The 14,132-nt window shown below is 33.0% G+C and overlaps 1 protein-coding gene and 1 pseudogene across 2 annotated transcripts; one reads left to right on the top strand and one right to left on the bottom strand.

Moving 5' to 3' along the window:
• Positions 1 to 2,059: 2,059 nt before the first annotated feature.
• On the bottom strand, positions 2,060 to 4,473 carry LOC125201443 (uncharacterized; annotated as a pseudogene). Its single transcript, XR_016135325.1, has 10 exons — positions 4,258 to 4,473; positions 3,870 to 4,054; positions 3,663 to 3,733; positions 3,479 to 3,574; positions 3,257 to 3,380; positions 2,965 to 3,023; positions 2,824 to 2,888; positions 2,607 to 2,677; positions 2,425 to 2,521; positions 2,060 to 2,237 (listed from the first exon to the last, which is right to left on the bottom strand). The product of XR_016135325.1 is annotated as an uncharacterized LOC125201443 (transcript).
• A 3,889-nt stretch (positions 4,474 to 8,362) lies between these two features.
• LOC125192943 (pectin acetylesterase 8-like) lies at positions 8,363 to 12,152 on the top strand. The gene is made up of 6 exons (XM_089065030.1): positions 8,363 to 8,510; positions 11,180 to 11,268; positions 11,431 to 11,563; positions 11,724 to 11,803; positions 11,891 to 11,980; positions 12,072 to 12,152. Exons 1-6 carry the CDS (start codon positions 8,363 to 8,365, stop codon positions 12,150 to 12,152), a joined length of 621 nt encoding a protein of 206 aa, XP_088921156.1.
• Positions 12,153 to 14,132: the final 1,980 nt, after the last annotated feature.

Genomic DNA, 14,132 nt, shown 5'->3' with positions numbered 1-14,132 from the left:
AGGTTAGAGTTTATTAATGCAACCAACAGAGTGATCAAAGTTACTAGTTGAAGCCATTTTGAGTTCATCGCATGATTATGTTGGAAAATGTGGTCAATGATATCCGGACGCCATTATTTGTGCTAAACTCGGATTTTGACAGATATCAAGTAAATTCTGTTTACATTTATATTATTCTTCCTATGTCCTACAGTTAAGCTTCTTTGGGTTAATTCTTTTTCAAAATAATAATTATATTTTATTTGTGTATTTTTTAGATAACGAAATACATAGCACCAAATTCGCCTAACGAAATGGGCTGGAATAATTGCACGAGCAATCGAGCATGCTTTCAAGTTGCACTGAAAATCAACTAAGTATCATAATGGGTAATCTAAACTCATTATTATTATTGTTATTATTATTTCAATTTCCAATTAAAACTACTAATAGTTCATAAATTTTATTTTTCAATTGATTTTGTCCTCCATAATCCTTTGAATTTAATCACAGATTTTCATACCACGTTTCTGGAAACATTGGAGAAATTAGATGATAATTCATCAAGATGATTATTCATCACATCGTGCTATGAGCATGATTTTATTTACAAACAGTATTGGCAAGGAACACCCACTTTGCAAAATAAGGTAAGTTTTATGATTTTATTTGCCTTTTATGTCTCAAATAGTGGACTCATTTTAATTTATATCATGAAATAAATTATTCCATTTTTATGATAATTTTTTTTTTTTTTTTATTACAGACAATTCAACAAGCTGTGGGTGATTGTTATTTCGATAGAAGTAGTGTTGTACTCGTTGACACTCGAAATTTATATCCAATTAATTGCAATGTAACAGTTTGAATCCATTTCATGCACAACACTAAAATGCATTAATTTGTAAATTCTGTCGGTTATTTTATGTTATGCTAAATTATCTGACTTTCATCATATAACTCTTAAATGCATTGATTTGTAAGTTTCGTCGGTTAAATTATGTTGTGATAACTTATCTATCTTTCGTCAGATGACTCTATATAAACTTCATAAACAAAAAAAATGAAGAGGCTATAAACCAATTAAAACACGACTCCCCAATTCAAGCCAATATTTTTGATCTTAGGTTTTTATATATCAAGTGTTGTCACCGAAGGAGGTTATGATCCCACAGGCCCAGAATGTTATAAAAATTTGGCACAAGAATGTTTTGGTCCATTTTACCGTGAAATGTGCGAAGATGCAAATGCTTCTGTACACATTTCGGATAAATGTTGCGGCTACTTTATCTTCACACTTAACTATGACTGCTTCTTTAACGTTCTTGTTAAACAAGTTGTGGATAGGCACCTTTGCGACGATAAGCTAGGTGCTGGCAGGGGTACAATCATTTGGGACAAGTGCTATAGCGGCCCAATGCTGTAATATGTACACTACATATATATATATATATATATATATATATATATATATAGGGGAGCACTAGGGCGCATCCTTAATTAGAGTGCTAACATACATCCAACCACGTGCTGCCATGTGGCACGAAAAATGCAATATTGTATATATAAAAATGCAATACACATTTGTGAAGTTGTTCATGCATTTCCGCAGATTGCATTTTAGTTATAGGAAAATTGCATTTTTAATTGTTAAGTTTTGCATTTTCACAAAATTGCATTTTATATTGTTAAGTTTTGCATTTTCACATATATAAATGCAATCCGTATAGATATAAAATGCAAATTAAACAGTCAATATCGAAAATGCAATCTTCATATAACAAAAATGCAATCTGTCAAAATTCATATTGCATTTTTCTGTATATAATATTGCATTTTTCGTGCCACATGGCAGCACGTGATTGGATGTACGTTAGCACTTTAAAATTAGTTAGCATATTAGTACATCCCTATATATATATATATATATATATATATAGCGGTTGTTGAAAATAAAAATACATATGATGTTATAATATCACATCTTCTAATTCTAGTATATAATTGTCAACTTACTTTTATCAAGGTTATTTAGTAATTTTGTAGTATGAGTTTAAGCAATGCTATAAACAACATACCAAACACAATCAAAATAATCTCAACAATTTCACAGATAATATTATCACAGATAACACAATTAACATAAACTGAAAGTAACAAATTAAGAAGACATGTTGGACTTGAGAAAAACAAGCCTGCCTACCATAACCACTGAGAAGAACTTGTGGCGCAAAATGATTCCATGCAACTGCTTGAACCTGTGAAAAATCCCACCATATCATTGAACACCAGTCTAATATTACAAAAAAATCTATTTGTGTAACCATACATTTAATTCAGTTTATTATCCACAACCCCAAAAATAACACTTTATAGGTGAACTCAGACAAAATTTAACACATTTAAAGTAGATTTTGGTATGAAAACACAATAATTCAGCCTTGCCTTTTCTGTATGGTGATCCAAAGTCAGATTACAAGTTTCAGCTGCCACATCCCAGATTTTAACCAATTTGTCAGCACTTGCACTTGCAAGAATGTTCCTGAACAAACCCACAGCATAAGAAAACAAACGTCACATTCTGATTTCTATGGTGCATGACATATAAAACAATACTTCCCACATACCTATACTCCTTGTTCCAAGAAAGTCCAAGAACTGAATCTGTGTGGCTGCCATCCTTATATTTATGGGATTTCTAATATACAGAGAGAGAGAGAGAGTTATATGTAAAACCATACAAAATGAATAACCTTTTTGGTGCCAGAAACATGCACTATGGAGAAAGAAATAGGTGAAATACTCAACACTTAATCAGTAAGATGCAACTTAAAAAAGACCAACCTTCTTCCCCTTTTTCTTCTTTTCAGCAACACCACCTAATGTAGCAGATGTTGGAACTCATCCATCTAACAGAATCAAATTTGGAGGTTATTTAAACCAAAAACAACATTACCTCATAGACAAGGAGAAAAAACAACATACTATATCAAGGTCCCATATCTCAATAGCTGGTTCCATTGACCCAACTGCAATAAAGTTTCCTACAACAAGAAATATGACATGATGCCATCAGCACACCGATATTTTTTTATTTATTTGGGTGATGCGCATAAAAGGGCAGAACTATTTAGGAATTATCTAAATAGAACTAAACAGTTAAAGGGATATGAGAGCTAGAATGAAGTACATACATCACTCAAGACTTTCATCATTAACAAAGAAAATGTAAGATGCAAACAGTTAGAGCCTAAACGAGCACCTGCAATCTTATTACCTTTTTCTCCACCTTTGATGGGACAATCAAGCCAAGCTGTGCAAAGGGGAAACGCTGGAATGACAACATCATGGTGTACATACATGTTTGAATTAACATCTGAAGGGTCTTCCAATATCCAAACCTGTTTCAAATGTCATTCAAATAGTTAGTGACTGGATTATATTGAAATCAAAGAGCATCTAAATTTTTCATGAATTTTTCGACAAACAAACCACATGCCTCGAGATGGCTGACATCATCCTCATTCCTGGCACACACTATGATACCATCCTCTGGTTTTATGGTCATATCCTCTTCCTCTTCAGAGTCTTCATCCTGAATGCATTATAGAGATTCACCAATCAAACGGTTGCCAACATGTACAATAGCGCACAGCAATTTATATCATATAAAGGCAACTTACACCATCCTTCAAATAAGGGTCCATTTTGTTACTTGCATAGTATAAGTTGGAAGATCCAAACAGCTCAGCACCTGATGTCAATACAAACCCGAGGGATTCATTCAGTATCAAATAAACAATTAGGAAGATACATCATTTGACAATTGGCAAGAGATTGATATATCAATACAAAAACAGAGGAGTCATTCAGTATCAATCAAAACACACCATCATCTTCTTCATCATAATTATCCATGTCTAGCTCCTTCAGTGCTTCTGTCAAGCTGTCGGCCTCCGGGTTTCCAGTCTTGATAGCTTTTCCAAGTGCATTAGCAGCAGATAATGCATTAGAAAGATCATCATCTTGACCGAGCTCATCCTCACTCATATCCTCATCATATTCACTCCCTTCGCTGCAAAAATCAAACGAAACAAGAATTTACATACCACATGTAATAAAGCTTAAATTTTTATACTACTTGCTTCACTATGTCTTCAAACTATGCCCTTCCATGTATCAATTAAATGTTTTCCCCAAATTCAAAGTATTAATCATTCAATAAAGATAAAATAGCGATTTGGGGCTTAACCAAATAGAGGGAAGAGATGAACTAACCGAGTATCCAAAAGGCCACTCTTTACCATCTCTTCGATTTCTTCTTTGGAAGGAGGGTCTGCTGCGGTGGGTACTGAATTAGCGAATCCTTTCGGAACCCAGGAGATTGCAGCAATCATTGTTGATAGCGTTGGCCGGAGAAAAAGCGGCGACAGAAGATGAGAAGAAAAGCGGCGGTTCTGATTTAGGGATTCTTCCTGGTTTTGATTATATGTATTTCTTTTTAAACCTTAACTCATTTTATTTAATGTTGAATTATGTAAATTTGGGCTATTGATTTAATTTATTTAATAGTACTAGTAATGACCATAATCACAATTGAACAGATTAACGATGAAATCGAAAAGAGGGAGTATTAATAACTATTTAGTATGTTGTATTTTAATCTAGTACCATCTAGTATGTTGCATCTTAATCTCATAAACAGAATTATTTTAATCAAATAAATCGCCTATTTCTACATATTTAGTAATATTACAACTATTTATTGAAATCCTTATTTAACATAATATTACATTTTTTTGGAAGAAAAAGGTTAATATCTACCAATTTTTAAAATTCAATAATATTAATATACGTAGGCATGCTTATTTAGTTGATACATTATTTATTTGTTCGGTTCAGTTCCCAACCAAATTATTTCGTCGGTTAATCGACAATTTGGAGCCGTCAATAGTAGAATCAGAGCTAGGGTCATTTAAGATTTGATTCCTATACTATAATAAATGGAGTATTTACTATCTTGCAAGAAAATTAGAAACTTATTTGGGCCTTATTATGTATAAGTGGGCTAAAATCTACATGGTTTTAAGCAGAATTTGATACATAAAATGCTAGGATTAAACGGGGTTTTGATACATAAAATACTAGGATTCAACGGGGTTTACAACTAAATAGTATACTCCATATTTTTCAATTTCAAAGGCTATCTGTGCAGGCATGCGTTAAAGTGTCCTTGATCACAATGGTGTAGAAGAAATACCATCTCAATACATACAGGCGCAAATTTCTCTCAGACAGTGCCATTAGAGAGGACAGTACCAATTTTATTCATCACCATTTTCATATGATTGATCTTCGTACATAATAATTGAGGGTACTAACTACTAAGATCAATTTGCAAGAGGTACATACTAATTGAAAATATGATTGATTAATTCGTAAAGGGGTACATAATAATTGATCCATCAAATATGATTGATCTTCTTTACTAGGAAATGCAAACATAATTCATTCTCCGTCAGCATTCAACATCTTTGAATAATTAAATTTAACTAAACTAAAAACTAGGAAAAAAGTGTGGGCTGTGTCATCAATCATCTATCATCGATCTTTGAATAAATTAAACTAAACTAACTGAAGCTAAACTAAGAAATAAGTATAGAGTGAAGCATGTTCATTGTCGGCATTTCTTAAATAAATTCAACAAATTCTATACTAGGAAATGCAATTCAATGAATTGGTTATGCTACATAACCAAACATATCTATTCTTGAATATCTTACTTTCCTGTTTATTTTGCAATTCATCCGGATTTGGTCATGCTGCCTAACCAAATACTACTATATCTTTTCTTCAATATCCTATTTTATTTCAAATATCTAATTATTAGGCAATGCCTCATAATTCAGTATTCTTTCGGTATTCTCTCCAACAGCAACTTTAAAATAACTTAGTTTTTAATAGTAGAAGCGTAAGTTCACTTATAAAAGTGAGGGCTCAGAAAGAATAGCACTTTTATTAAAACAAAAAAAAAGTTGTTCTTCTTCCTTGAGCTTTGTTGTGCTCGGCCGTCATAGAACATCGTTGCGCTAGCGCCGGCCCGAAGCGAGTTAAACGGAATATGGTCATCCTCCCGCGCACATGATCCAATATGCGTATCGCTCTGGTATGAGTCCATCTGTTTTTTTTAAATACGGTCCCTAGTGGTCCCTAGTCCCTTAAAGGCCGTAGAGCCATAGTGTAGTGTAAGGCCATCGAGCCATCGTGCAAGGCCGTCGTGCCATAGTGCAAGGCCACCGTGCCATAGTGCAAGGCCGTCGTGCCATCATGCAAGACCGTCGAGCCATAGTGCAAGGCCACTGTGCCATTGTGAAAGGCCGTCGAGCCATCGTGCAAGACCGTTGTGCCATCGAGCCATCGTGCTATCGTGCTAGGCCACTGAGCCTTGTACTAGTCCCTTGGACTAGGCCATCATGGAAGGCCACCGGGCCCAAACCACATGATTTGTGAAAGATATACGATTAGACGAAAAGTGCATAAGTCAAACATATACGAATGTGAGAAAAGATGAGATGTTGATAGTCATTGCCCGTAAGTGATTTACATGATGTGACCTTGCCCTACATGGGCTCTACCATTTACATGATTTTCATAATATATTTGAGTAATACATGAATAAGAAAGATGAGAGAATATGTGATACCTGGTGTAGGGTTCACCGGATATTACATTTTTGATCTCCAATTCCAATTCCAATTCTATAGCCTCAATTCCATATTCCCAAGCGTGTTTCTACTAGTATTTGTAATTGGAATTAGTATTTGTAATGACAGGAAGATCTCCTATGAATTTCTACTAGTCTGTTTGAACATGTCTTCATGTTGCTGCTACTCTTGCCTTTTATCATCGTTGTTATTTGCAATATTTTCATCACTACAATTGGTTTCCTTCTAATAAAGCTGGTTATATCTGCAAATTTTAATGCCAGTACATATATTGTTAGATAGTTTAACTAAGTTTTTTTTATTCATGAAAGATGGGTAGCCACAACCAAGTCACGATCTCCATATGGTTCAAAATTATATTTTATGTGCTCGTCTTCATCGTATCTCAAGTTGATGGTCAAAACGCTGACCAAAAACTGAATGTTACATTCATTACGGATGCCATAACAAAAGGGCCAGTAAAAGTTCTACTACTTTCCAAGAAACTTAATTTTTATTTATTTATTTATTATTTTTTTTTAAAAAAAATTTTGAGTGAAAAACTATTTCTCAATTTCTCTCAAACATTCTGTTAAACTCAAGAGAAGCATAAACCGAAGAAACCCAAATTTTGATTTGAAATTTCCCCAAATAATTTATTAAAGGAACTGGAATGAGTTTGGAGACCAAATATTCAAAAGTTAAAATTGTTGAAAATTTCACGCATATAATCTCTCAATTCATAAACCAATAATATATTGGTTTGCGTGTATTAAAAATCAACTCTATTGAAAAGCTTTTGAATGAATTCAACGAACAATTTCAAATTTTCATCCGAAATTTCTTCAAAAAATTTTCAAAAGAAATCTTGCGCTCACATTAGAAAACACAGAGGAATTGATGAACAACTTCAATAAGTTCAATGGCAAATCATAAACTGAATCCAAACAATGAAAAAACATAGATAAACGAATTATCAATCCGTTCCAACATGTATTGGCTCTGATACCAATTGTTGGAATCAAATCAATGATTCACATAATTCATCACATAAATCACACATGTCGAATACGATTTATAAACATAAAGCGGAAGCGTACATGGATTGGGATTCATGATGTAGTTGATGATTCTGAAGTATGGAAACTAGTCTTCCAAGTGACAACGCTCTCTCACAGATTCTCTGTAATCTGTAGAGTCTTGATTTTACGAGAATCTGTAGAGTCTTGATTTTACGTCTGATCAATAGGAATGAGATTCTATTGACCTATTTATAGGTTGCACTTGGGGACCATAACCATTATTTAGAGAATAAGTCCATAACTTTATTATAACTTTAATTTCACCCATAACAAAATTAAAGTTATCCAAAGTAGTATCTGCACAATAGTCCTCATACTTTTATAGATAATCGTTTGACCCTATAAATTATATAACCTTAGTAGATCACGTAATCGGGTCAATCAATAAATAGCCATAAATATTATACAATCTTTAGACTATTATGTTGGATCATATTAAAATGTTCCAACACTCTTGCCTTTTATCATCGTTGTTATTTGCAATATTTTCATCACTACAATTGGTTTCCTTCTAATAAAGCTGGTTATATCTGCAAATTTTAATGCCAGTACATATATTGTTAGATAGTTTAACTAAGTTTTTTTTATTCATGAAAGATGGGTAGCCACAACCAAGTCACGATCTCCATATGGTTCAAAATTATATTTTATGTGCTCGTCTTCATCGTATCTCAAGTTGATGGTCAAAACGCTGACCAAAAACTGAATGTTACATTCATTACGGATGCCATAACAAAAGGGCCAGTAAAAGTTCTACTACTTTCCAAGAATTTATTTATTACTACTCCTATTTTTCTAGATATGATTTAAGGATAAACAATTTAATTGTATAGTCTGTTTGGATGGAACCCCTAGAGCATGCTATTTTTTCAAGGGATTCAGAGATGGAATCAACAGATGGATGGTTTATCTACTCATATAAGAGAGTATTATATGTGCCCTTAATAAATCATCTTGCTCTATTCTTTTTTAGTTACAATAATAATCATGTATGATAGTATTTTAGTAGTTTTGTTTAATTAGTTTAATTAACTAATTAGTTTGAGATTTTTCATATTAGGGAGGAGGATGGTGATCGTCAAAGGAAGACTGTCTCAAAAGAAGCCACGACGATGCTTTAGGATCCAACAAAAATGCTACTCCTAAAGCTCTACGTGCTTTCCAAAGTCAAAACAAAAATATAAATCCAGGTTATAAGGAATCACACTTGCATATGAATTAATTCGTTGAGTTTATATGATTTAATGCTATGTTTGTATGTGACTGAGATATTATCTCTGTTTGCATATACTATATTCCCTCTGTTCTGGATAATTCGTCTCAGTTTCTTTTTCGGTCCATCCCACATAATTTGTCCATTTCACTTTTATCATTTTTGGTAGTGGACCTCATATTCCACTGACTCATTCATACTTATATTTTATTATAAAACTAATATATAAAGGTAGGACCCACATTCCACTAACATTTTCAACCCACTTTTCATTACAATTCTTAAAACCATGCCTAGTCAAAGTGACCCAAATTATCAGGGACGGAGGGAGTAATATTTACTTGAAACAATTATTACATTTAAATATTCATAATAAGTGGTTAATTTATTGTTTCAGATTTTTATAACTGGAATATGGTTGATATCCGATACAGTGACGGAGCATCATTTATGGCAAATGTTGAAGCCATCGATCCGGTATGTCTATGATAATTAAATTATTTTGCTTCGTAAGATTAAATAGTCAAAAACTAGTTATAATTACAATTTTTATATCTATGAAAATAGCTATTCGCATTATAGAACCGCACGGTTCTATTGAAAGTTTATCTTGATTTCAATTCTATCACTAATACTACTAATCATTTTTTTCTAACTTTTTTTCACTTTATCAATTTTACATGTGATCATTTTTATAATCTAAATTGTTCAAAACAAATCCATGTCGCTATAAAAAAAAAGAGCAATATATTGACAATATTACCGATGGAACGTAATCCCTCAGTAATTACCGATGTATTGTCTATCGGTAAAATTTTTTCCCACTTTTTAAATAATATTTTTATTTAAAGAAGGATAAATGAAGTATTACTATTTTTTTTATTATACTGAGATTTATCTGAATGATTTTAATGTGTTTGCCATAGTACTCATTCTTCCCTTCATTCTACTCAAATCACCTTCGTAGCCAGTTACACCAAGCTACCGCCGTCTCCTCCCTTCATCTCGCTAGAAAACCGTCGTGCCGCCTCAACCTTTGCCCTGCAAACCTTTTCTCACTTTGTACCTCTTGTATCTCTACTAAATAGGAATTTTGAAGTCAAACTTGAATATTTGAAAATTAAGGTGAAAATCTTGTTTATACCCATCTATTACACCTTTACGATGAGTATGAATGGAAGTATTGTAAGTTTAGGTTTGATTTGGGAAATTGACCAAAAGGAATTGAAATTGGTTTAGATTTCAGTTAAATTTTGATTTGTTAGGGTTTCATTTTATTTTGCTTCTTTGCATTAATACTATACCACATTATAAAATCACGTCGAATCTCATTTTAGGTTTATGCGAACCACGCAATTCATGGTCCTGTTGTAGGTAATTATGTACGAGATTTCCTCTTAAACAGTGAAAAATGGCTATTCCCGCAGTAAATGTCGGTGACGCCAAAAAACGTGTCATTTAAAAATAACTTGAAATTCGCACCGTGCAAATTTCAAGTAGTTCTTCCACGGCACCTTATTTCCACCTCAACTGTATGTTAATTGAAATGAGATCTACTCTTCATCATGCTATAACCCTAGTTATAATTACAATTTTTATTATTTCTAGGAAACAAAACTCTATCTAAGAGGCCAGAGAATCTTCTCTTTTGTAATTGAAGAGCTCATGAGTACTCAAGGAATTAGCAATGCTAAAAATGTATGATTTATTCTAACATAACGAGTACTATTTTTGCTATTCTCCATGTACATTCTCTCTCCACAAGTTAGTTGCAAAATTTGATTATTCGTGTTATTTCCTTCAAATTCAACTTCTAGAGTATTATTTTTAATGAATATTTTTACCACTACAGTTTGTTTTCTTCTAATAAATTAGCTGGTTATTTCTGCAAATTTTACTATACTATTAACTTAATAGTACTCCATATGATATGCTATCAGATAATTTAACTAAGTTTTTTTTCATGAAAGATGGGTAGCATTAGCCACAACCAAGACAGTCCCATATGGTTCAAAACTATACTTTATGTGCTCGTCTTCATCGTATCTCAAGTGGACGGTCAAAACGCTGCCCAAGAACTAAATATCACGTTCAGAGCAGATGCCATAATAAAAGGGCAGGTTAAATGTCTACTTTCCAATAATTTATTTATTACTAATTCTAGTATTTTAGTTATGATTTGATGATAAAACAATATAATTGCACCGTCTGCTTGGATAGAACCCCTGGAGGCTACTATTTTTCCAAGGGATTCGGAGATGGAATCAATAGTTGGATGATTTATATACCGGTCAGCCCTCAAACTAATACTAGTATATAAGAGAGTATCATATGTGCCCTAAATATTTCATCTTAATCTGTTTTTTTTCCTACATATATGTGTATGCTATGATATTTTAGTTGTGTTATTTGATTAGTTTAACTAATTAGAGATTGACATTTTTCATAGTAGGGAGGAGCATGGTGTTCTACAAAGGAAGGATGTCTCAATAAAAGCGACTCAATATTAGGGTCCAACAAAAATCCTCCTCTTGTATATTTACCTTTGGGTACTTTCCAAAGTCCAAACAAAACAATAAATCCTGGTAATAAGAAATCACATCTATATATAAATTAAATAGTTGAGTTTACATGAATGAATTCTATGTTTGTATGTGGTTGAGTTATTATAAAATTTTATCTCTGTTTGCCTATAATATTTGCTTGTAACAATAAATTTCATCATAATTGGTTGATTTTTTTCAGATTTTTATAACTGGAATATTGTTGAGATCCGGTACTGTGACGGTGCATCATTTATGGCAGATGTTGAAGTCGCCAATCCGGTATGTTTATGACAATTTAATTATCTTTGTTTCATAAGATTAAATAGTCAAAAACTAGTTATAATTACAATTTTTAATTATTTTTAGGAAACAAAACTCCATCTAAAAGGCTGGAGAATCTTTACATCTGTAATTGAAGAGCTCATGAATACTCAAGGAATGAGTAATGCTGAAAATGTATGATTTGTTCTAACCTATTACATTATTACACAATATTAATTGTCATTTAATCATGGCATAACAAGTGTGTTGGTGATTTTGTCGACAGGCTTTACTCGTAGAAAACTCGGCAAGTGGGTTGGCGACGATCCTAAATTGTGATAGTGGAAGGGTTGAAGAATTAAGGTGAAAATCTTGTTTATACCCATTTATTACACCTTAACGGTGAGTATGAATGGAAGTATTGTAAGTTTAGGTCTGGTTTGGGAAATTACCAAAAGGAATTGAATTTGGTTTAGATTTCAGTTAAATTTTGATTTGTTAGGGTTTTATTTTATTTTGCTTCTCCGCATTAATACTATACCACATTATAAAACCACGTCGAATCTCATTTTAGGTTTATGCGAACCACACATTTCATGGTCTTGTAGTAGGTAATTAGGTACGAGATTTCCTCTTAAATGGTAAAAAATGGCTATTCCCGCGGTACATGTCGGTGACACCAAAAAACGTGTCATGTAACCGTGCGAATTTCAAGTAGTTCTTCCACGCCGTGCGTGCGAATTTCAAGTAATTCACATCTGCAAGTAGTTCTTCAACTGTATATTAATTGTAATGACAGGAAGCTCTACTCTTCATCATGCTATAATTATCACTACACTTTGTTTCCTTCAAATAAAGCTGGTTATTTCTTCAAATTTGGTAGTTTCTTCTTGATATTGGAATTGTTTTCATCAGTTTTTCTTATCCAAGGAAAAGAATATGTATGTATGTTTGTCCGATTTCATTTAGTTATGGCTTCAATCATATTTTTGCATTGTGCAGATTGAGCTCATTTCCAAAGTCAAGAATCCATTTATTGTGGAGTCCAAAGATTATTGGTTGGAAAGGGTATGTGAGTCATATCAAACTTACAGATGAAATGATATCATATATTACTATTACTACTACTACTACTACTATTATTATTATTATTATTATTATTATTATTATTATTATTATTATTATTATTATTATTATTATTATTATTATTTCTATTTCCAATTAAAACTATTTATAGTTCACAATTTTCGATTGATCATATCCTCCATAATCATTTGAATTTGATTTCAGATTTTCAGACCACGTTTCTGAAAACATTGGAAAACCTAGATGATAATCCATCAAGAGGATTATTATTCACTTCGTGCTATGAGCATGATTTTATTTACAAACATTATTGGCAAGGAATACCCACTTTGCAAAATAAGGCAAGTTTTATGATTTTATTTTCATTTATCTCTCAAACAATGAACTCACATTTTGAAATATATCACGAATTTAATAATCAATTTTTATGATATTTTTTTGTTTTTTTATTATAGACAATTCAACAAGCTGAGGGTGATTGGTATTTCGAAAGAGGTAGTGTTATACTCGTAGACACTCAAAATTTATATCCAATTAACTGCAATGTAACAGTCTGAATCCATTTCATGCAGAATCAGTAAGATCACTTCTTTCCTTCACACCTTGGCTCAAGATTATTGTTAGATAAAGGGGTCAATATAGTTTTATCCATATCAAAATTATTTTAGCATATCTTCTGTAATCAAGTCGTAGAGCATAATATAAGCTCCTTGAGTTTTCTTTGTCAATTCTTTCTTTTGAAAGGAATTAGATTTTGTATTTGATAGGAGATTTGCTTAGAACATCTCCGGTGGCGGATTTCCCACTAGGACTTCCACTAGGAATTCCCACAAAAACTTCCTGCCACGTCATCACTAGGACTTCCCATTCCACTGCCACATCACTAGGACTTCCCCTGCACTAGGACTTCCCGCAATTAAATTCACAATTATTCAATTTACGGAATTAAGTGAAGTTCAACGAGCCGTATTTATAGAGTTTAAAAAAAAATTGAATTTTAACTCGGACGTCCGACCGTGACGTCCGACTAACGCCACAATAGCGGACGTCCGGTCGGACATCGCGCGGATATCCGAGGATATCCGACGTCCTCACGGGACGTCCGTGTCCGACCTTTTCCTTCACAATGGCGGACGTCTGGTCGGACTTCCGCGACGTCCGACCGGGACGTCTGCCGGTGGAGATGCTCTTAGCTAATAAAATTAACTTGGTTCTAGTTAGTCATAGGACTCGCAATAGCCATAGATGCATTTTGTATTGA

This window comes from Salvia hispanica, chromosome 2 (assembly GCF_029641045.1).
Source record: "Salvia hispanica isolate PSC_SH4W2 chromosome 2, Shi_PSC_v1, whole genome shotgun sequence".
Taxonomy (NCBI): Eukaryota; Viridiplantae; Streptophyta; class Magnoliopsida; order Lamiales; family Lamiaceae; genus Salvia; species Salvia hispanica.
Note: the sequence above shows the minus strand (reverse complement) of the source record. Positions and strands in the feature narration are given on the sequence as shown.